General features: G+C 38.5%; 1 protein-coding gene across 7 annotated transcripts in view; it reads right to left on the bottom strand.

Annotated features, from left to right (window-relative positions):
- Positions 1-9,357: 9,357 nt before the first annotated feature.
- MAP3K7 (mitogen-activated protein kinase kinase kinase 7) overlaps positions 9,358-22,810 on the bottom strand; it is a 45,925-nt gene continuing 32,472 nt past the window's right edge. For 4 of the 7 annotated variants that reach the window (XM_054820241.1, XM_054820239.1, XM_054820244.1 and 1 more), the window contains 5 exons: positions 21,806-21,873; positions 16,049-16,157; positions 13,139-13,200; positions 12,485-12,600; positions 9,358-10,428 (listed from right to left, as the gene is read on the bottom strand). In XM_054820241.1, the coding sequence (XP_054676216.1) occupies positions 10,248-10,428; positions 12,485-12,600; positions 13,139-13,200; positions 16,049-16,157; positions 21,806-21,873 (536 nt within the window). In that variant the 3' untranslated portion in view covers positions 9,358-10,247. Of the gene's footprint in view, positions 10,429-12,484; positions 12,601-13,138; positions 13,201-14,000; positions 14,088-16,048; positions 16,158-21,805; positions 21,874-22,810 lie in introns of all 7 variants that reach the window. The other 3 variants (XM_054820240.1, XM_054820242.1, XM_054820245.1) reach the window with 2 other exon arrangements.

Below are 22,810 nucleotides of genomic sequence, written 5' to 3' on the forward strand. Positions count from 1 at the left end.
TTTATTTAATTTTTTGCTTGCTCTTTCACTGGTGTCATAAGAAAGTAATGCATTTTTATTTATGGCTTTGCAGTCACTGCTGGATTCGTGAAAGGAAGATGATCTTGCATTTCCTGTGCTCTAAATAGTTGAAAAGAAAGAATTTGAGCTTGGTGAGAAATTCTCTCTTCCTGTGAGCACTGCATGTGGAGATACAGCTTCAGGCACATTCTTTCCTAACTGCACAGCATTTTAATGTAATTAAGCACAGTCATCTTGAAGAGTATAACATAAATAGATCTCTTATTTCAACAACAAAAAAAAGATACCATAATTTTTAAATGCTTTTACAGAATTTTTAACAAGTAACAATGTGTTTGGTTTAGAATATTTTACTCTCTCCCTGAATTAGAAAGCTCTTTAGAGCATTACCAGAAAGTTGTCTCTTGAATTGGTTTCTTTCATTAATTGTTATGACCCTGAGCAAGATTAGGCAGAGTCAGCTAGTTTGTAGCAAGCCCAAAATCCATGGTCTTTTATTAAAGCCTTTTATATGTAGGAGACATATTATCTCATATTAAGACGTAATTTCATCACCCTGTTACGTGTATCCAAAAGACACCCATTCATTCATCGCCGTGCCACTTTCGCAACAGCTGACCTGGTTTGTAATTGGTTTACTTCCATTTGTATCAGTCTAATGAATTTAGCTGCAAACAGCAGTAAAAAAAAAAAAAATTAAAAAAAATTATTATTAAGTACCCTGTCTTTGCTGACCAAAAGGATGTACTCCCTAGCCAAGCTAGATAAAGGAAAGCTCTCCCGAGTTGTGCTCTGGGACAGAATCACTGGAGCCCACCAGATATAGTACTGGATGGACAGGCAGGAAACTTGAATTTTATTCCCAAATCAGGTATGGACCTTTGGGAAGGTCAGCTACACTCCCTTGGACCTATATTTCCCTGGAATCGCGCTTTTCGGAAAATGATTTGAAGCCTTCAGGTGAAAAATACTCTGCAAGTGTTATATATCAGTAATTAAAGTAAGCCTAATGACAACATCTTTTTCCCCCTAAAGGCTTCCCATGGGGCCAGCATCACCCGTGGAGATTGTTCTGCAGCATTTTGATGGTGTTTTTATCCTATGAATTGTTGGAAGGTGGGCTCCAGTTACTTGTTTATGGTTATAAACCTGTGCTGAGACTTGAGCATCTAAATACTGGTGAAAGTCCAGTCAGTACTGTAAATTTTCCTGTTACCTATGTTCTGTACATTGCCAAATAAGCTTTTTCCTCCTGGATGCTGCAATAATTTTTTTTACAAGAAGCTGCTGCCTGTGAGACCAGATGACAGTGCTAATGACCCATGTCCTTGTTCTCTGCTTCCCTTGCTTACGTGTCTTGTTTCTCCACACTCAATTAAGGAAAGGAATTGAGGTTAATATTCCTGTCCTTGAAATTAAATCTATCCTTACCCCACAGTGCAATTAATGAAAACAATTTAGGTACACAGCCTTTCATCTCTAGGTCACTGGCTTATTTAGTAGGAGTTGATGATGACTCATGCCGTTAATTTTTCTGCTGGGTGGCAAACACAGCGAATCAGCGATGTTAGCCTAGATTCTAGGCATTCACCGTGCAAAACCACTGCCACAACTTAACACCCCCGCTGCTCTTTGAGGTGAAGAGTTGTGGTGCCTACAAGACTTCTCCTGGTATCACAGGTCCTCCTGCAGCCTGCCTGTGGACACACCAAGGGTACACATGGCCTGTGCTGCTCTTGCTACTACTCATTCTAGGGATAATTAGATAAACCTGGTTATTATATGTCAAACATTAACCTTGGTCCAAATAACAGGGCAAGTTATGCTACACACTCTTACTGTGAGAACCACAGGTCAATCACATATTTGGCTTTTAAATGGTTTTAAGGTCCAGAACATGTTCAGCAGTACAAACACAACAGATGGGTCAGAACGTGTGTAGGTATCATCTCTGGTTTTCTTCATTGCCAGATGCTGACAAATGGGGAGTTCATGGGGTATTCACAACTGCTAAACTTCAGGCATCTGACAGTAATCTCTCCCAGATCCACCTATGTAATCTATAGGGATGCTGACTCGCAAGGCAGAAATGTGTGTTCTGCACCATCCACTTCAGGAGCCTAAATTCAAGCTCACGGCTTGAATTACTGTGAAGGAACACATCTCTCTTGCCTGTAAAGCGAGTGGGAGAAAGCAACTTTGTGAATACTTCTACCACCCCTCCAGTTACCTGCTCTGAGGCCGAGCTGAGAAAGTGGTCAGTATGGGATGAATAGCGATACACTGAGTAGAGACAGCATCACCCCTCTATAACCCTGATCCTTGTTACGGAGAAGGCTGCGTATCTTCAAGCTCACAGCAACAGGAGCTTCTTCCATTCACTGCTGCCCTAGATACCCTGGGGTAGGCTTTCCAACCCTGGCAAGCACACTCAGCTCTTGAAAATACAGAGAAACCTGGGGTTTTCTTCTCCTCATCTCTTCAGAACAAAACAAAAAAGATCCCCAGAGTCACGGCTTACTTATAATCATGTTGAAAATTTTTGAACTCTGCTGAAAGAAAGGGGAGAGGCATTAGTGCATTATCATCACTCACAGAGCAACGATTAGGTCTGAGCAGATACCATGGGAAACATTAGTCCAAGTAAACACCAGACACTGGATCATAAAGGTTCAGGAGAGCTCAAAGTACTTAGTGTTCATCATCTGATTCTTAAGGGATTTGTATTTATGCCAAGTTAATAAGTGAACAGCATAGCCTGTGATTCATTGCCATACTGCACAGCAATATTTTTATGCAACTGACTGCAATAACATTGATGTTGCATTCAATTTTTGACTGGCTTGTTGAGGTGGCCACTTTTCTTGACACGCTCAGGCTGGACCGCGGGGCAGACGATGGAGTTGAGATTTGAGAAATCTGTTGTGATGATCTTGCAAAAATCTTCACAACGTAGACTGCTGCTGTGGTGGCTTGAATACAGATGAATAAATGCCTCGCCTGAACGCTTCTGTATTTAAGGCGTATTTCAGAGCTATTGCACACTTGTCCATTACACAGCAGGAGGGACACTGAACCAGAACATAATCAGTCAGCACTTTTAAACTTCTTTTAAGCAGTTTTTAAAACATTCAGCTCATTCATCCTGCAAGAAAAAAAGGGCTCCCGGGACCTGTCAGCACTGGCTGACAGAGGGCTCTTACAGATAATTTTGTATTACACTGCCAGCATGAACAGCTCTTTTGTTATGAGTGACCTAAACTTGAGATTTCTTAAATATTAATTTATAAATTACTCTTTAATTGATTCTACTATGCTTTCTTTGGGGGTGGGGGGGGGGGAAGGGAAAATAAGTAATTATCAGAAATGCTTCTTTTGGTGCAAGAAGCCAATTCAGATGAAGAAACCTTAAGCAGCATGTTGGTTATCCCTATAAACCATTCGTAAGAAACTGGGCCATTGCAACTGCTGCTATGACAGTAGTGAGACTTTCCTAAGAAATGTGGAAGGACATACCTACCCTCTTCCTACCCCTGGCACGTGCTGCTACCGATCAAGGACCGTACGTACTGCCTTGGGAGTCCAGTATTTGTTAGAGAGCCTTGTGAAGAGCAGGCCTGCAGTTGTGACAGCGAAAGGGTCCAGCCAGGCATGGGTTGCTGGAAAAGTAACAATCTCTCAGACGAACAGAGTTGGAAACCCCAAATTTTTGGGAACACCATCTCTCCTTCCCTGACTGGACGGTTTTAGATGTCAGGATTAACAAGCCAAATTGACTGCAAATTCATTTTCCTCACTGGCATTCTCCCTTATTTTTCTTTTAAATTTTCAAGATATCAGCATTTTGTTTGATTTCAGAAAGGGACTTTGCAGGCTTGCTTTCTGTGAACCCAAAGCTCTGCTTTCCCCCAGCAACTTCAATAATCAGAGATGCGGTAACCACTCAGGCAGTCAAAGACACAGTGCTGCTTAAAAACTTGTAACATAAACACCTGCCATTAGACTCTGATGATCTCCCTGCTGATGGTATTCTGAAAATGACTCATTTCACTGTTAGAAATTTGCTCCCAAGTAAATCAAGTAAAGGCTAAACTTTTCTAAAGCCATCTTCTTTATAATTAGATTTTATGACTTTCTTCAGCAACTGTCTAATCTCTGTACGTGAGCCTCACTGGCAGAGTCTAAATTTGTAGGAGCTGGATAGAATACCTAAAAGCACACAGCTTTTCTGTTGTATCAGCTAGCTCCTCTTCTAGCTCTGAGAATCAGCACCAGGCAAGAAAAAATCCAAAATCTGAGCTCTCAGACAATTAAAACCAAGTTAGATTCTTAATGATGATAATTTTCTACAACTGTCATGATTTGTCACAATAGGATTATATTAAAAAGAGATCAGGTTCTTAGCCCAAGGTCCTGCTCCCAAAGTAATTGGATAAAAAATTATAGTTTATGGAGGGGCAAATTCATCTGCCCCTCCACCTTGCTCATGGTTCCTCTGGCAGCGCACTCACAGCGGGGCTTGTGCCAAGGCTACAGGTGCATTTCCCTCACCCAAAGACGTGTGATACAGCATGCTCAATGACCCTCACCCTTGGGTTTTAGGTTTTTTCTTCCTAAACAAATACAATAAATCCCTCCTCAGCCATCTCTTGGTACCTAGTGTTTTTGATGAACATAAAAAAAGATCACCCTAAACCTCAAACTTGGCCACAGCTTTGGTGTCTGACAGCACTGAAGGACACCTGGAGTGGTGGCTAAAGACCTCTAATGAAACAGAGCAGCACAGGTCTCGGCAGCAGGCCTGCGAACATTCAGCCGCAGCACTCTGCTCTGATGTAAAGCACAGCTGCACCCACCAAAATGGCTCCTTGTGCCGCCTCAGCCTTTTAGGTCCTGCCCGAGCCCTTTACTGACAGAGGCAGTTTGTGCCCGGCGGCCCTGCAGACCCCAGGCAGCCTAAATTAGCTTCACCTCCTACCTCACGAACAATTCCCAGCCATGGTCTAGCCGCATTGCTAATGATGATGTAAGAAACTTTAATAAGAGTCTGATTTGCACGTACCAGGTTTAACTTTTTGGAGACAGCTGTTCCAAGAGTCCTCTGGTGATGGGCGCCGGGAGGCTCCTCTGGGACCTTGGAGAACTAAGACGTTCAGAGGATCACTTCTGCAGCGGGGGCTTGGCAAATTTGGACATCCTCAGATGACAGGCCAATTTATTCCCTCTCTTAACCTAATCTTTGTAACTTTGCCTGTTTTTGGAAGGGAGTCTGAGTGGTCTTAAACTTATATTGTATTGACACCAGTTATGCATAAAAGGCTTAATGCAAACAGCTCTCCTCCTTTTCTTAAACAGCTTTGTGGCCACCCCTCTTCTCACACTGCAGGAGCTACCAGGACATTCGTGGTGGCTTTGCACGTCGCTCAAAGGTGGCCCAACAGGTGAAGTCCACCTTGCTGATCCCCATGAAAAAGGAGAGGAACAGACCCAGACAGAGCTTCTAGAGACATCCACCTCACCACATGATCCTCAAGTCTCCTACAACTAAAGACGTTTATTCTGATTTTCTGCTACAAGCTAAAATTGCGTCCCATCCCACATGCTGAGCCCATAAGCTATATGAATACAAGTCACTCCTTGGTCCTCTGCCTAAATACCACAGGAGAGCAGCCCACATGCAGCTGCTACCCTGCCTCCCCCCCTTCAACACCAGTGGGAGGGAAAAGGGAAGACCGTTGCATTTCCACCAGTCTGCAGGCCAGTGCTAGTGGATTCATATTTATGCAGGGAGCACCCATTGCTTACGGGCAGGGAGCTGCCGGAGGGAAGCCAAAACTCATGGCTGCAGGCTGCGCACTGCTAGGGAGCCGCACTCGGGGTGCTCCCCCCATCTCTCCCAGCACCGGCAGAGCTGTGGTCTCACACCAAGGAGGCTGGGGCTCCACTCCACCTGCCTCCAGGTCCGCTTCTCCCAGCGTTTTTGCTTCAGAAGGCTGGATATGCTTTTAACTTCTTACAACGCAACCATCTGCTCCTCTCTTTCCACCTGTGACAGGCAACAGCTCCCAAGCGTCAGAGTAGCTGGGCTGCCTTCATCCAAGTTAGGAGTATTGACAAAGCATGTGTATTTATGCAAACACAAGCCTGTTTTATCCTTTGGAGTATCTACAACTTTTAGCTACTTAATGTAAAGCACACAGCTACGAAGAAAAACCTTGTTTTTGATTAATGCTTGTTTAAGTTAAAGCCCTAGGATTAGAAGTGCTCTTCAAGTATTTTAACACAGTATTTTATTAATAATTAAAAATTTAAAGCATTTCATCTAAATTCAGTTTTGCTCTTTCATTAAGTACCCCTCCATGACCACAGTCAGGATGCAGGTTCAAAGTCAAAACATCTGTAGCAAACCTGTCCAAGTGCGGTGGGAGATCTGAACTGTCCCTGCAAGAAGCAGAAAAGGGCTACAATGGCACAGAACGTAACTGACGCACCCCCACATACACACACCTGTATTTATGTGTCCCTACAGAACTCGATCCTCACAGGCTTAGAGCACCACTCGTCTAGTGACGTTATTAAAGTAAATAAAAGCTAACTCCAGAAGGCTCAGACTTTGGAAATAAAAAGACATTTATCAATTCTGATTTGATATATGCAGCTCTCTACACTTAAGTACATAACAGTGTGTGTATGTGTGCACATACACGTACAAAGGTTTACTTTCATAAGATCCTCCTCTTCAATCAGTTCAGCGCAGGGAAATCTGTATTTTGAGGGGTTGAGTGTGCCGCACATTTTTTTGGCCTTAACCTTTCAAACTTTCCTGCAGGTTTGAGCAGGGCACCTGAAAAACAGCCGAGTCGTTCAAAGTAGCTCAGAACAGATCTGAAGCAAGATTTTGTGTTCTTCATAGGCAAGAAGACAATCAAAGGGTTTGTCTCTGTGGTATAGCAATGGAAACTTATAAGCAGTAAAATCCATTATGAACAAAATAGAGAAGTTCCAGGGAACGGAATTTGTCCGAACTGAGCAATAAAAGACGAGCGCTTATCTTTTCACAGAACATCCGCATGAAAGATGTGGCATTCTTAAAATATCTTGATACTCAGTTATGAGCAGGACTATTCATCCTACACCCTACTTCTGCACACAGGAAGGGAAGAGCTAATAGCAGAAGAATTTTCTTTCGGCAGTGGGAACAACTGCATGATGATTATCCCCCACCCCGTGTGGGATTCCATCGGAGATCAAGGATGCCCTGGCAAGCGCTGGGGCATTACTACATGTTTGTGGAAGTCTCTCAGCTTTTATTAATCAGATTCCTGACAACGCAATAAAACCCTGTAGCAGAAAGCCACACTGCTCATTCCTGAATCATATGAAATCATTCACCATTTTATGTACAAGTTTTGAATTACAATCTTCAACTTCTCATCAGGAAAAAAAACCCAAAAAGCCTAAAAAAAAGCATTTTTGGCAGAACTGCACAGTGTACAGAAGCATACTTTCAATTACACAGTATCTTACAGAACACATACTATAACAAAAAGCAGAGCCTGTTACCTTTTCTGAGAAGGCAGTGCCCAGACAAAACTAGATGTTGCACCTCTGTTATTAGAGGAACAGCTTTAACTGGACAAGAGAGTACAAGAAAAAATTCCTGAACACTCCGGATAGTTTAACAGAAAAATAAAACTACATTTGTAAACAACTTTAAAACAAGAGCCTTATGAAAATAATAAAGGTCACTGAAAGTTAAGCTGATAAACTCTTCTTAGCACAAACTGCTACATTCTACCCTTATAGTTTGGGTTTTTTTATGATACACAGACTTTGTCACACAGAACACTTCACTGAGAAATCTGGGCAAATACTTTTAAAGTTTTTGGTGGAATTAAGAAAGGGACAATTTGAAGGCAAGAGGTCAAACTCCAAATTCCCCTTTGAAAAATCACAAGAGCAATACAACCTAACTATTGAATGGAGCCGAGTTCAACAGTGCACGGTAGCAAAGTACTTATTTTACAATCTGAGACCCTTTTTAACGTAAACCCAAAAAGTCATAAGCGACTGTTACAACAGACTTTTGTATTATGTACCATTAAGTTAGCATTGCATTCACTTTCATTATTCAAACTTTGCCATGAAGTGACTTTTCATATACAATACCTATTTACCTTAAGCATATCTATCTGTTTTATGACAAGGCAAACTGTAAAAACCATCCTGGGAAAGGATTTTGTGTATGTAATTATCAACCTTGCATCTGAAGTTGAGCATTAGTATTTATGCTGCTCTACTTCATGCTTCAGCATATGTTAAGTAAGCTGCTGATCACTGAGTGTCCATTTTGGTAGACGGACAGATGTATGTGAACAGCAATTCTTCGAATAACTTGTGCTATTCCTAATACTACAGTTATTTTCTCTGCCAATTACATTTTGCTATAAATATGTGTGCCCTTAAGTTGATCCCAATATCAGTTTCAGCTAAGTAATCAAATTATCTGCTAAAGTTTTGGGAATGATAACCCTTCCTTTATTTAAATAAAATGAGGGAAGGGTTTCTAACTCCCAAAGGTTTGCCAGCAATAGATGTTTTTTCAAGACAGGATGACACTGTTCAGTAAACTGTTCGTCATCTTTGTTGTTCACAGATAAGCACAATAGTATTAACGTTTTTTATCAGGTAGGCAGGAAGGGGAAAACACTGTGAGGTTTTTACCTTCAATGTGTTTCCAAGTTCTGAAAAAAGCGTTAAGTCAAATTTCAGATTCCTTCTCGTATTTTGAGGGCTCAGCAGCTAAAGTTCAATTTTCTATTTTCCTTTTGCAAAAGAGTGTTATTAAAACCCTGCCAATGACTAAGTACACGAAGAGCTTATGTAAGGAATAATTTCTCATTATATTTAGAAGTGCCTCATTTTTGTACCAGTTAAAAGTTAATTCATAATCCAAATAATCAATCTGCAATGTAAACAAGTAGTTATTTTCTCCCATGTAAATAACGACACTGATCATTACATATTCTGCTTGAGTTCATTAAATGCAATTCTTCAGTCACAAAGGCAGCAGGCATTCTGTGATGGACTTCCTTTGAACTATGTTCAAATGAGTGGAATAACTGAGATTCCTGATGGAGATCTAAGCCATTTCCCTCATTTTCTTAATAGCTTCAGCTATTTGCATACTCAACTCCATTTCATAATTTGCTATTTAAAATAAATTCGTTTCCCCAAACCCTTGTCTCACTATCTAAACCAAACTTATTTACATTTATGGTAAATGCTTTTCAGCAAGTACGTTGGAAGAAAAAAAATAATCCAAGCAGTGGTATAAAGGGAGCAAGTATTTGAAGTTTTGTATTAATTTGCTTTCTGCATTTCCTTCCAAAGATGCTACAGGGACAAAAGCCTTAAGGAATTTAAACACATTTTCACACATTTTGATTCTTTCTCTCTTTTACAGAAGGGACCAACTTTGCCCAGTGAATCACCTTCATAACTTTTGCCCAGTAACTAAATGATCATTCATGTCATGTCATCCCCCCCAAGAAAGTAAAGAAAATACAGCCTTTTACTTCAAATATTTTATGAATGCAAGATTACAAGAAATATATTAGTCAAAATGCAGGGCTATCAAGCACTGAACCAAGGATGCTGGCATCAGTTTGCCTACCATTTTGCATGTGGAAAAAATACACTATGTCTACAGGTAAAAGGCATCACTAATGCATCATGAATTACTCTGGTCAGCCAACATCACCTCTGCAGCTTGGTGCATGTTTAAGACCTGAACATAATCGTCATAATAGTTTGAGATGAGACACTGGAACAAAACCATTCTTAAACAGGAAAGTTTTTGTTTTGCTCTTATCGAGGTAACACCAAAAAAACTAAAAACAAGATCTTACAATTTAGCAGCCACTTTAACACTTGTTAGGCTAGCCTTCACACAAGGAGCATGCATACAGCCACTGTTCTTGCCTTAAATTGAGGGCTGTTGATTAATTCAAGCCACTGTTTTCTCACCTTATTCAATTAACCTGTTGAACTGGATGTCCACCATAGGAAAAAGAAAATTAAATGATGTTAAGTGTAGCAGACAAATACAGATCACACCAAGAAGCTAACACTCATGAGTTGTCATAATAAGGGATAATAATAACAATAAAAAAAAAATATCAGTCTTTTCTGTGCATATTTTTCATTTGAAAGGTCCCAGGAAATCATGATGTGCCTGGCCGTTTCTGTTGCTGATTTCTGATGACCTCTAATTGTTTTTTGCATTGCTGATAGTAAGTTGAAAGACTTTTGTTTTCATCTAACAGCTTTTTATGTTCTTGTACCAGACGGGATGTGTTTTGCTGGTCTTTTTCATCCTGGTCCAGTTCTGCTATTAGTTCTTGTCTAAAATAAATAAATAAATAAAAAGTAATTGTCATTTATAATCTACTTTATTTGTGTGTAGATTACTTCATATGTTTCAAATCGTTATTTGATTATCAGTCTGAACCCACGGCTGGCGATGTTTTGTGTAAAAAAAAAAAAAAGTTGACAAAAAAAATCTTGTTCTTTACTGTAGTCCAGGGAAAAAATTATCTTCCAAATCAAATCCATGTTTAAAATTTAAAATAGCTGCAAGCCATAGCCTCAATCTCTAAAACTGTCCTTTACATAATGTCTTTCAGACATAGTTCTACAGGTCACAGTAAAACATCTAAGGATCCACACAGAATTTCATAAATATATTCAACTTTAATTTGTCTTAACTATACGTACATTAAAAAACTCAAAAGGCAACTTAAAAGACAAAATTGCAATAATTTTGGTAACTTTCTAGTGAAGTGCTGTTTGCTTGAACTTTTTAAAACAGTGGAAAAGCAGAATCAAGCAAATTTTTTTTGTAATTGTCATTTCACTTAATTTATGCCGTAAGTGTTCAATATGTTTTTCAGCAACAATTTCAGAGGAACAAACACACTGATAAACTTGCTATAAATTATCCTGCAAAACTGATATAGCAGTTTGTTTTACTATTTGTTTATGAGGTGACAAGAAGGCAAGCTGCCAGCAATATTTTAGCAACAAAATAGTAGAGGAGAAAGTTCATGTTAATTAATTGTTGCCATATGGTTTGTAATTACAGTTAAAGAAAACTTAATCATTCTATAAAGGTTGAACTAATAACTACCTTAACCAGCACGCAATTCATCAATCACAATGCTATTTTTTGTTTTAACACCTATGGGCAATTGTGTTCTAAGAAAAAACAGTTTGGGAGAAATGTGTATGCAGACTTCCCAGGAAAAAAGATAAAGTAGGAATCTAAAGGTACAGAATTAACAGTTTTGAAACAGAAACATATTTTTATGTAATTTATTGACCCTTAGGAACAACAGAAATAAAACAAAAATTAAGATCTTCACGCTAGCTTCAGTAGCTCCTCATGAAGTCTAAAATTCTGGTTGCACTTGAAAAAAAATTGTCCTCAGGATGCTAAGCCAAAAGTGACTAGATAGGAGGTCCATTTTACAGTAGCTGTTTTTCCCTGTTCTGTATGCTACCTCTAGTGTACAAGAGGTTTATACAGACATTTTTCTCATTAGCTATTCCACAAACACCAAGGTCAGCTCCTCATTAACAACCGCTTGCCTGCCGTGGCTCAGACACTAGTGGGTAACACGCTGGTTACTTGGTCTGGCCTGGGAGTATACGTGGCCAGTCAGAACAGCTCCCCAGCGGCAGGAAACAGAAACGACGAGAAGCAGAACACAACAGAACGTATCACAAACTGAAGTTCTGAATCAGCGATAACCTTGGCCCTACTCCAACAATATGTGCAGTTGCTTCACTTATATGTGTACGCAATGTAAGAGGAAAGGGTTTATTTCTAGTGCACAAGGGTAAGAAAGTACATAATGGCTTTTAAGTATTAGGACCTAACCCCCTGGTAGAAAACCACAAGATGTGTGTTGATAATACTGTTGTAAGTGTGATGACTGACAAAAGGCAGATATAAGATAAAACTAACTGCAAAATGAGTAACACTGACATATTACTCAAAATTCTACAATCCATTACCCAAGTGATTGTCTACAAATTTCAATTGAAAGTCTTTTACTGGACAGCGTTGGAAATAAAATTCCAAGGTTCCTCAACAGTCCAAGTGTTTCCTTTGAGATGATACAAACATTACTAGTATGTTACATACACAGACGTGCCACACACTTTTAAGCAGGACTTGTCCAGAAGAAGAGTCTTGCTACTGATTAAAACTTTCAATTACTTGCTCTAAATCTCTCACCTGTACTGAGAGACTCAGCATTTTTGAGATTAAGGCTGGAAAATAATTACGCCTTATGAAATGTTACTTCATAAAGCCAGAAATAATAGTCACGGATAACAGACTTCATGTAAAAGAAACATACAGAAGAACAGAAAGGGTTAAACACATTTCACTTACTTCCTCTGCAACAGCAATGCGATTTCTGTCTGAACTTTCATATATTCTTGTGCCATTTTGCAGTGCTGTTCAAACACAGCCATAGATTCTTTGGAGTTTGGGCATGGTGCTAGAGGCTGAAAATAAATCAGACATGTTAAAAACTAATGAACTGATATTTTAGTATATAGTGTGTTAGAATGTCCCTGCAGTGTATTTATAACGTCTTTTAAAAACCAGTAAGCTTTTAAAAATAAGTGTTAAACCATGCCCTGGAAAATGTTACTGCACTGATGTCAAAGTTGACTCAAACCTCAAATCTGCAGTTATTAATGTGATATTCTCTCTGTCGCAAAAAATCAAAGTAGCACAACAAATAAAGTGAATATAACAATTTAATTCAGTAACACTCAAGCAAATAATATCTTATTTTGACAGTCAAACCCTGCTTACATTTGGTTTTGGGGATCAGGTTTCCCAGGGCTTGTTTTTAATAGCTTGGTCAAATCTGAGTCAACCAATCTCAGATTACATAACATATTTTTTTAGCCTTGGTCAAAAAGTTAGACAGAATATAAACACAGGTAAATACGCGGCACTATATTTTGCAGCCCAAAATTCACACATTAGAATGAAATGCAAGATAAAGAATCTAATAAAGCATGTATTTATTACCTGTAACTGATGATCTAATGTAAGATATGCCATTGGGATGGAGTTATCTGACCCATTGGTCTCTGTAACAATGCCAAGAAAATTTTAACATATTTTCAGAGTTAATTCTATTCTTATAGGACAAAAACAAGAATTCTAAATCATTTCACAATACACAATCTGAATGTGGAAAGGCAAATGGAAATAGCAGCGTTCCAATCCCAAGGCAGATGAATCATTTTGTTTTTCTGATGAAGTTAAGAACTTCAAAAGTATGGTCTATCACACCAAGAAGAAACAGAGATTAAGGTTATCATCCTACACTTCTAGAAGCCATGTAACAGCATACAGATTTTAAAAAATATTATTTTGGTACAGTTTGCAATCACATTATTTATAAAAAAATTGCCATTTCATTCTTGTTTATGAAGGATCAGCCAGCCAGCCCATGCATCTAATGATTTTAAAATTAGAAGCTGTGCAAACCAGCTCTGCCAAAATAAAATAAGCACAACCTCCTGCTCAGTTTTGAAACCTGCTCCCAGTGAGGTCTGCAAGTATCTTCCTCACAACATGCTCTAGGGCATCTTCTCTGCTCTGTAGAGATACTTTGTGGGTAGCAAGGAACCCAATAATCAATCTGTCTCCTGGGCCTGGCTGCTCTGAATTCTCTAGTGCTTTCATTCCAGATTTAACATGTTTCTGAATTCTTACAGACCCTATCTTTTGGTAGCCCAAAATCTGGGGATCACAAGGTTACTGTTAAGCTGTAAGAGACATAGGAGTAAAGACACATGGAGAAACTACTGATTTTATAGCTGCATTATTGCTACTAGAGGATTATATGGAGGAGGGTAGGTGGGAAAAAAAAGGGGCTGCTTACCCATACCCCAAAAGCACCTGCCACAGAGTAGTCGTGGTAGAGAAACTAAGGTGTTGCCCTCAAAGACTATGCTATCTCCAAGAGCAGCTTCAAAAGGAAACAGAAATAAGAGAGTGGGAATGGAGAAAAAGTGGTTAAGTGTATGCTTGTAAGGAAACTGGAAGGTGGTAAAAAAAGAAAGAAAGAAAAAGAAAACAACCCTAAAACCAGAGACTTAATCACCACAGTATCTTGTATCTTAAATGAGAACAATATAAAAAGTCCTTCCCTATATTGGACTATTGCCATATATGGAATACTGCTACAGCAAAGGAATTATTGCAATATCGTTTCAAATATATCAATGCATGCAAAATACTTCAGATTACATTCCTGAGCATTTCAGCACTGTGTCACAAAACTGCAACTTTTCCTGTGATTGACCAGATTCGGCTGCATCCTCATTTTATCATTTTCCCCCATTAACTTAAAAACGTACCCTCTTTTACAGAAAACTAAAATTATTTCTCTCTTTAGACATTCAAACAATTCTTTGTTCATGGACTGCATAAACCTAATATAAGAAAATACATAAAAAATATACATGTGGTACATTCTGTATTTACCCGAGTATAAGGTGAGGGATTTGCATGGGCCAGAAAACGGACCTGACTTTTGCTCTAGTGCTGTGCTGCATTTACGGCCAAAGACTTGGGACAAACTGCCTTTGCACTGGCATACTATCAGCAACTTTTAGTTCTCAACGAGCTACTGATTTGGTAAAAGCTTGCTTCTGTGTGAGGCAGCAATTCCCATAAGTGCTCACTCACTGCCTAAAGCGACTCAGGACCCACGCTGCACAGAAGAGGGCACAGGGTGGTCTGTGGCAGTGGGCAAGGGCTTTGGGAAATGCTGAGTGGCAAGGCAGAGTGTGATCAGGCAAAGTGACAACGGACAGAAAAAAGAAAGCACAGAAGCAAAATACAAGAGTATGTTGCCCTCCTCCTCCCACTAAAATGGGGGGGGGGGGGGCAGGGCAGAAAAGTGTACATCTTGCATACAGATTCACCTTATATTTGGTAAAATACAAGTGTGCATATATATACACACATACATATATATGTGTGTGTGTGTATATATATATATGGTTGTGCAAGAGCCAGTCCACATGTGAGTTTCCATTTTGCAGCTGGTTACAGGAGAAGAATGAGAGTCTGATCAGCCAAAGACAAAATGGATCACAAAAAAAAGATTTTAGAATTTGAGGCACGATGAGGTACCAGCCTGAGACTAAGTTTAAGATTCAACATGTACATTTTGGTAACAAAAATGTAATTCTTATTTATATTCTAAAAATGAATTTGTGGGGATCCACTGATTTCATGCAGTCCAGTACTGGTTCTTTTCATAATGGAAGGTATTATGACTTTTAAAATTTAATTCAACTATTAAATTATGTTCATTTTTAATCCTATTTCATAACAAAAGAACAGTGATGCTACAAGTGGAAGTATTTACAACACTTCTGCAGACACACTTATGTTAGTTCATTTAAAACCAGTAAGGATTGTGTGCACATGTACATTCTGCATAAGCAAAATTACAACACAGATAAAAACCAGAATTCCAGCCAATACTCACCTACATAGCATTTCATTCCAGAAGTCAGAGCAATGAAAGCTTTAACTGTGCATTCATATTACAAATGCACAAGACTAAAATGTTTTAAGATGTCTCTATTCCCCTAATTCTCCAAAACCACACTACAATCAAAACCTGGTCCTAAAAGATCTGTATTAAATACTACTGTCCCTGTGTATGTACGGTACTTTCTTACAAGCGCAATGCTTACAAATTTACGTAACTTAATATAATCTATATAAAGAGTTCTTAAAGCCAGTGTGCAAAACAAAGCACTAATGTAATGACTTAATTTAAGCTGAACTAAAATGGATTGTAACTTTCACTGCTTAATTTTATTAATGTCTAGGCACAAACCCCACACCATAATCAAATAAATATTTTATTTTTTTTACAGGCAAAAACGTAACTAATGACCAATGTGTTACCTGCATCATCAGGTGTCCATGGATTACGAGTTGGCTTTTCAGAGGTTGGTCCCGAGGTAGTGATCATTCTCACACTAGGACTAGATGATCTACTGCTGTTTCTACTCTCCTGAAATCATAAAAGAAAACAAAGTAAAAATGACAAGAAAAGTTAATAGAAGATTTTTTTGAAAGGTTCATTTAAAAAAAAAAAAATTACTAGAAAGAAAAATAAATGTGAAGAAACCTGAACCTGTAATCCTCCCAAATCCCCTCCTCCCCAAGTTTTTACCCTGAAAGCTTTCCAGATAGTTTGATAAACTTTACATGCACTTTGGGGATAATTTCATCCCCATTTCTACTCCATCTTTACTGTATGAAAATGGATATAATTTGGCTATGCAGCATAATAAAAAGCAGTGCTGAACAATGTGTTCAAGATCTTTATATAAAAGCGCAACACTATGTCTAACTTTCACACCGCCATTCAGGGAAATCTAGCAGTTCCATAACATCAGGAAGAAATAAAGCTTGTTTCCAATGTTTAATCAATGAGTGGAACTACATTCATCTAAAGGAATGCAACTTAGTAACTGCACTAGACTGTGGCGTATTAATCTACAGTCTTCTTATGGTTCTTATGTTAACTCAGAGGTTATGTGATTCACCTTCAGAAAACATGAAAAAAGTGTTTAATCAAAAAGAACCAATCAACTAAAGCAAAGCAATTAGAAAATGAGTACATTCTCCCTCACAAAGCAAATTAAGAGCTAAAAAAATAACCTGGTAGGAAGTTCCTTTATATAAAGCTTGCTTCCTCCAATTCTTTTGTTTATCAAAGCACAAAAATGTAAGACTTCATTATTCTACTGAGCTGCTTCTTGAGAATTATTATTTATAATACATATTCTTATATTTCGTATACTCCCTCACTGACATAAAATTAACACAGTAAAGGACTTAGGACTATAGACTCCAGTGAGTTTTGCAGGAAAAAAAATAAGTAAAAAGAAAAGATGCTATTAAAATACAACTATTTTCAATAGAGTGTATTTATTGTGAAATTATTAATTAAATGTCCCTATTTTTCAAAAGAAGCACTCAAATACCCATTACCTGGAAACTGTGTGTCTTTACAACTCTAATTTTCAAATATACTAACTTAATTCAATTTTTAAAAGACGGGATTTCAGTCAAGTAACAATCCAAAGAGTAACAAGATTCTACACACTGAAATATACATTATTTCAACTGCATTACATTTCTCCTGGAATTTTTATCAACCATTTAGTGTTTTATGGTCGTAGCCAGAAACAGGGCAATAAACTATTGTAGAAACAATTCAATGGATGATATTATCAGGATAATGGCATCAGACTTCTTAAAAAAGCTTGTGTTGGAGTATTTGTTGACATTAAGCAAGGTTTAAGTTGCCAAGCTTACAGCTTACTGTCAGTGTCCTCAGATATGAGTGATAAACACACTCTGCTGATGTGCAAGGTCAGAAGACAGAGCAAGCACTTTTAACAGCGTGTAAGTCCTTTCAGCAAAAAGAGATTTGTTGAGCATCTACAGCTCATGGTAAAGGGCACCTGAGAAGTACTCCAGTTACAGTAACTTCTCAATGCTGTACTAGATTGCTTGCTCTACCAGCTTGTTTTGATCCGTCAACAGAAAAAAAAACCCCAAAACATTTCCTTGATAACATTATTTAGACAAAATTACTAGACACAGAAATGAAGGATTTGTATCTGAAGCATCTCTAAAAAGCACTGCGAAGTCCAAGGGAAGTTCCCAAAATTGAACAGCTGTTAGATTACAGCGTATCAGCGTGTGTTGAGTGAGATGCTTTAGGCCTCCTGGACGCCAGGCCCCCTGACAGGTAAGCCAGTGACTGCTCTTTAGCAATCAGTTTCTGCTACCCTTTCGCGGTTATCCTCTCATCCTTGCTTCCTCCAGGTATCACAGTACGCTCAACGGTCCTGTTACCAGGTTACTCTCAAACCATCTTTGCCAGGTGGCCAAACCCACGTGGCATTGTTAGCTTCTTAGCTTCCATTTCTCAAAGACCTGTAGTCTTGAAAAGCTGTGTGCCCTGAGAAATAATCGTGCCCTCGAGTTTAATTTAAAGGGGCAAGCCAATTTAAAGAAAACATTGTTACTAGCCCCGTCTACTCATCTGTTGATTTTATCTCACTGCAAAAGCGGAGAAAAAAACCCAACTATCTGTGACCAATTTCATGGACAGAATGATTCATCTGTATAATATCAGATCCCCCAAATTATCACACTTTGCTTGCACACATGTGGGCACGTACATTCTGACCTTGCTTCTCAACTCTTCAATACAGTACACGGTTTTCTTTAATATATTAGGTTTTTTTTCCATTTCAAAGTAAACTGTAAGAGTTCTGAAGACCCAGCAACAGTTATTAAGGAAAAAAAGAAAAAAAAAGAAAAAAAAAGGGTTTAAAAGAGGTAGTTTTGATATTACAATAGCAGTGTGAAGGAATGATGTTCCAAAACAACCAACCCAATAAAAGATACAGAGGCAAGGACATAGATACCTTACTAGGTATCTGATCCCAACCTGCAGTTCTTGAGTGATTATGCCAAATATGTTTCTCAGTATCTGTATAAAATATACAATTTTGTAAAGACTCCATCCAGTGTAAATAACAGGTTCGCTGTGTTCCTTCAAGCCCCCAAAAGTTTTTATGGCTGTGGTTCAGAGTTTGCACATCTGTTTCTGTGTTACATCTGCCTGTTTAGGCAAGAGCAGTAGTGCTGGACAGACAGCAAAATGCAATGTTTCAAAATGCATGTATAGGGAAATGGAAAGGAAGAAGAAACAATTCAGTGGAAAAAAAACGTATGTAGAAAAATGAATAGAGCATCACAGTACATGGATGGAAAAAAGTGGAAGTGTAGCAGTTAACTGTACAGAGGATTGCACCACTGCTGCTCATGTCACTTGGAGTGAGGTCCAGTCTAAGGTCACCAAGCACTAGAGAAATCTGTGAAAAATCAGACTTAAACACATGTTCTCAACACCAAACCAAGCCAACAGCTGATTCAATGACGAAAAACCTTTGGCTTAGCATATTTTCCTATCTAAACTGTTGATGGAAAAGGGCCAGTTGAATAGTAAAATCATCTGCAAAGCACTAGTACTGCCTGCTGCTGCTAACATCGGTAAAAGCAATACTGGAAAATGCCTTAAGTGTCTCAACAACATAAAAATAGTAATCATCAGCCATACAAAGCACACAAAAAATTCTTCTAACGGTACACAACATATACATAAAACATGCAACAAGGTTAAATTAACACAGACCAGCAGTTAAGCAGGGAGATGAAAGTCTTGGTCTACCCTTTCAGGTAAGCATCCCAAAACTTTGGTATATTCATTATTATCAAGTCCAGTGTTTTCCTCCATCCTAACAAAAATTCCATTCTGAATGGGAAGAACCTTCCTGATTAAAACACATAGTCACAACAGAATCATTTTCTATTGACACAGTGGTAATTTTCAGGAAAAACACGTTTAATAAAAAGACTTCTGATCAGCTTTAACGCGTCAGTCAAATAGTTAAAAAAAGAAAAGAGTCACTGTGGCAATCCTTCATTTTTGAGTGGCATAGGGGCTTACAAGGGCTGGGCACGGAGGCGGAGGCAGGCAGTGCCATGGCGGCTGGGCGAGGGCGGCCGCACCGCAGGGTGGGTGTAAAGGAGAATGGAATGCGGGGAAGAAGGATGTTTGCAATGAAGGGAGGGAGGGGGAAGGGGATTTTCACACTAGAAAGGATAACCTATATATGGTATGGTGCATATGGGGAGATACGATAAACTGAGTGGAGCTACGCTAGTCACAGATGTCTCTTATGCTTTGGCTAGAAGATTGCTTATATGGATAGCATTTCAAGGTTTTTAATGAAAACTCAAGGCAGTGAGGTCCAGAGCTACAGAAATCCATCAAGATTAATCTGAAGTCTTTTGTCATAATTACATTGTGCTTGCTTTCTTCATTGTTTTCTGATTTGGTTTTTTTAAATATACAAACATATGTATGTCAAAACTTAGCATTAGTTTCAGCAGACTTTTCTATCTCTTCTCACACCAAAAAGGGGATGAAAATTCATCATTCGTTTATACGAACAGTGTGAAAATTTCTTCCAGAATGCATTTTTCATGCCTGTTAAAATATTACGTTTTCCACATTTTATCATAATGTTTCCAAAAACTGCAAGATAGAAGTAGATAACTGTAATTCTTCAACTTAGATTTCCAATATGTACACTATCAGAAGCAAGAAAGTAAAATGTGATTCTGGTACTTCTGTAGATCCTCATCAGAAATTGGTTGAGGTAAACAAACTTTTCTGTATCCTCCTGGTCACAATTTAGCTAAAACATCCATACAAGCAGCAGAACAGCTTTCAAAGAAAGATTATTATAATAGTTATTAAGATATGAAATAAATGTTGAAATTCTATATTTGTAAATATTAACCTTTCATTAAAATGAACAGAATGAAAAATTTTCAATAAAGCTATACTTAAATATATTAATAAATAAATCAATGCAATTTGGTATAACTGATGTACTGTCACTTAATTTTTTCCCAAGTCTTGCATAATTTTAGTTCTACAATTAATTGAATAGGCTAATCTATTTCTTTACTAAATTTTGAAAATTCATTTCTTTCTAACAAACCTGTCTTCTCTGAAGATATTACAATGTATTTAAGACTCATTTGTTCTTTTCTGATAGATGTACATAGTAAATTCTACTAATAATACCTAGGACATCAATAAGGTTTCTGTGGCTATCACACTCCACGGAATTAAAGAAGGATCAAATGTTGATTTCCCTGATAACTACGCACCCTCAAAATTACCACCTATTTTAGATTATTGCAGTAGGTTGTTTAATATGGAAACCTGATGAACCTGATGAATATGCTAAGCTCCAGTTTCCCATGTCCAAATAATAGTAGGGATCTCAAAATTGCCAATTCACACTAACGACTAAATAGCCTCTGTGAATTACTGATGCAGACAATGAAGCAATTAAAAACACAAAATGAACACATCTGAATGAAGCATTAGCTGTACTTTTCTCATTTAACATGTTTGTAGTTTAATTTCAATTTTATGTAGCATACCACTGTGTCTATCACCATGGCATTTAGGATACCAGATAAGCTGTTTTATTATAAAATATCTTACTGACATAGTCCTTTTTTTTTTTTTTTTTTAAAGAAAACTTTGTGACAGCATCGTCCTGTAAACCTTTCACAAGAAATGGAGAGATACTACTGTAAGTTACTATTCAGGGTTCAGAGACTGATAGTAAATACATTTGTAATACTGATGCACATGCTTTTTATTTTTATGCAAAAAAGTCTAATATATGTATAACTGTTTCAGACAATCGTAAGTAGTACTTACAATTGTTTTCTACATATAGAGAGGTGAAAAGGCTTTCCTACATAACAATTTGACTGAGGGCAGATAAGTGGTACACAAAAACTATGCGTACATAAAAATGATAAATGCTGCACGAGCTATACAGAAAACACTTCTCAGCTAGAGCTCATTCATAGATTACCCTCATGGAATCTCATTTAAATGCAATACAAATGACACTACAGTCTACCAAGCTTCCACATCGTTTCTACAAAAGCATCAAAGGTGAAGATTTCCAGACCAGTTTCCCTGTACAGATTTGGTGTTGACTTTACTGAAAGATAAAGAAGAGACAAGAAAGACGTTACCTGACTGGACTCTGTTCCAGCAACACTGAGATCTTGAATGGATCTGCGCCTCTGCTGTCCGTTTCCTGCTGGGAAAAAAACAAAACAAAAACAAACCAGTGAAATCTATTCAGAACAAACTAAGAAGGGTGCGACTGTTGCAGAGGAGCTTGGAATTTGTACAAATCCACAGAGAGAAAGTGAGAGAGGGGGAGAGAGAGACAGCTGCAGAATTTTAACTCAAAACGTGCTGGCCTGTCAACAAAAAGTATACCCTAATACAATAACCACTCCTACCACATGAATAGCTGCTGCACTCTACTCCACCATCTTCTGTCACATGTATTTGGTCAGGCTTAATACTCAGGGCAGGAGCTGATGACGACATCTATTTCAAGTGCGTTACGTTATGGGGATTTCTAAAAGCTAGACCACGAAGATAACAGGCTGCCAGCTTTAACCTGTTGCTCTTTGGCGTGCTCAAGGAACATGGCAAGGACTTCTGCCCGCGTGCTGCTCCCCTCACGAAAACTAAGCAGCGAAAACGCTTCCTTCTGGTCTCTGTCTCCTTCAGATGAAGGAAACTATGTCCTATTCTCATGCTCTGAGAAGTGTGAAAAGCGGACTGTTCAGCTAAATCACATCTCACCATCAACCTACTGAGCACGATGCTGTAATCTTTTCCTCTTCTCCTTCCACCTGTTAGCAATTATCCACCAGTGACAGCTACATAAAACAGTTTAAATTTTAACACTGACACGTAATCAAAGGCATTTCCAGGAAACCAAGTCTCCTTAAAAATAAAAGGAGATTATGCAACGGAATCTCCCTGGCTACTTTGATTTTTATTACGGTGATTGTTTATATTGCCTCTTGAGAGCAGGTCAGCTGTCCAAAAGGAAACAACAAAACCTCCTGAGTAACAGCTGACAATGCTCAAAATTCTTGCTCTTAGCTCTGCATTACGTAACTTCTCGACTGGAGGGGAGTATCTGAAACATGTCCTGCAGCCCTGGCAGCCCCTCG

Source organism: Grus americana, chromosome 3, assembly GCF_028858705.1.
Source record: "Grus americana isolate bGruAme1 chromosome 3, bGruAme1.mat, whole genome shotgun sequence".
Taxonomy (NCBI): Eukaryota; Metazoa; Chordata; class Aves; order Gruiformes; family Gruidae; genus Grus; species Grus americana.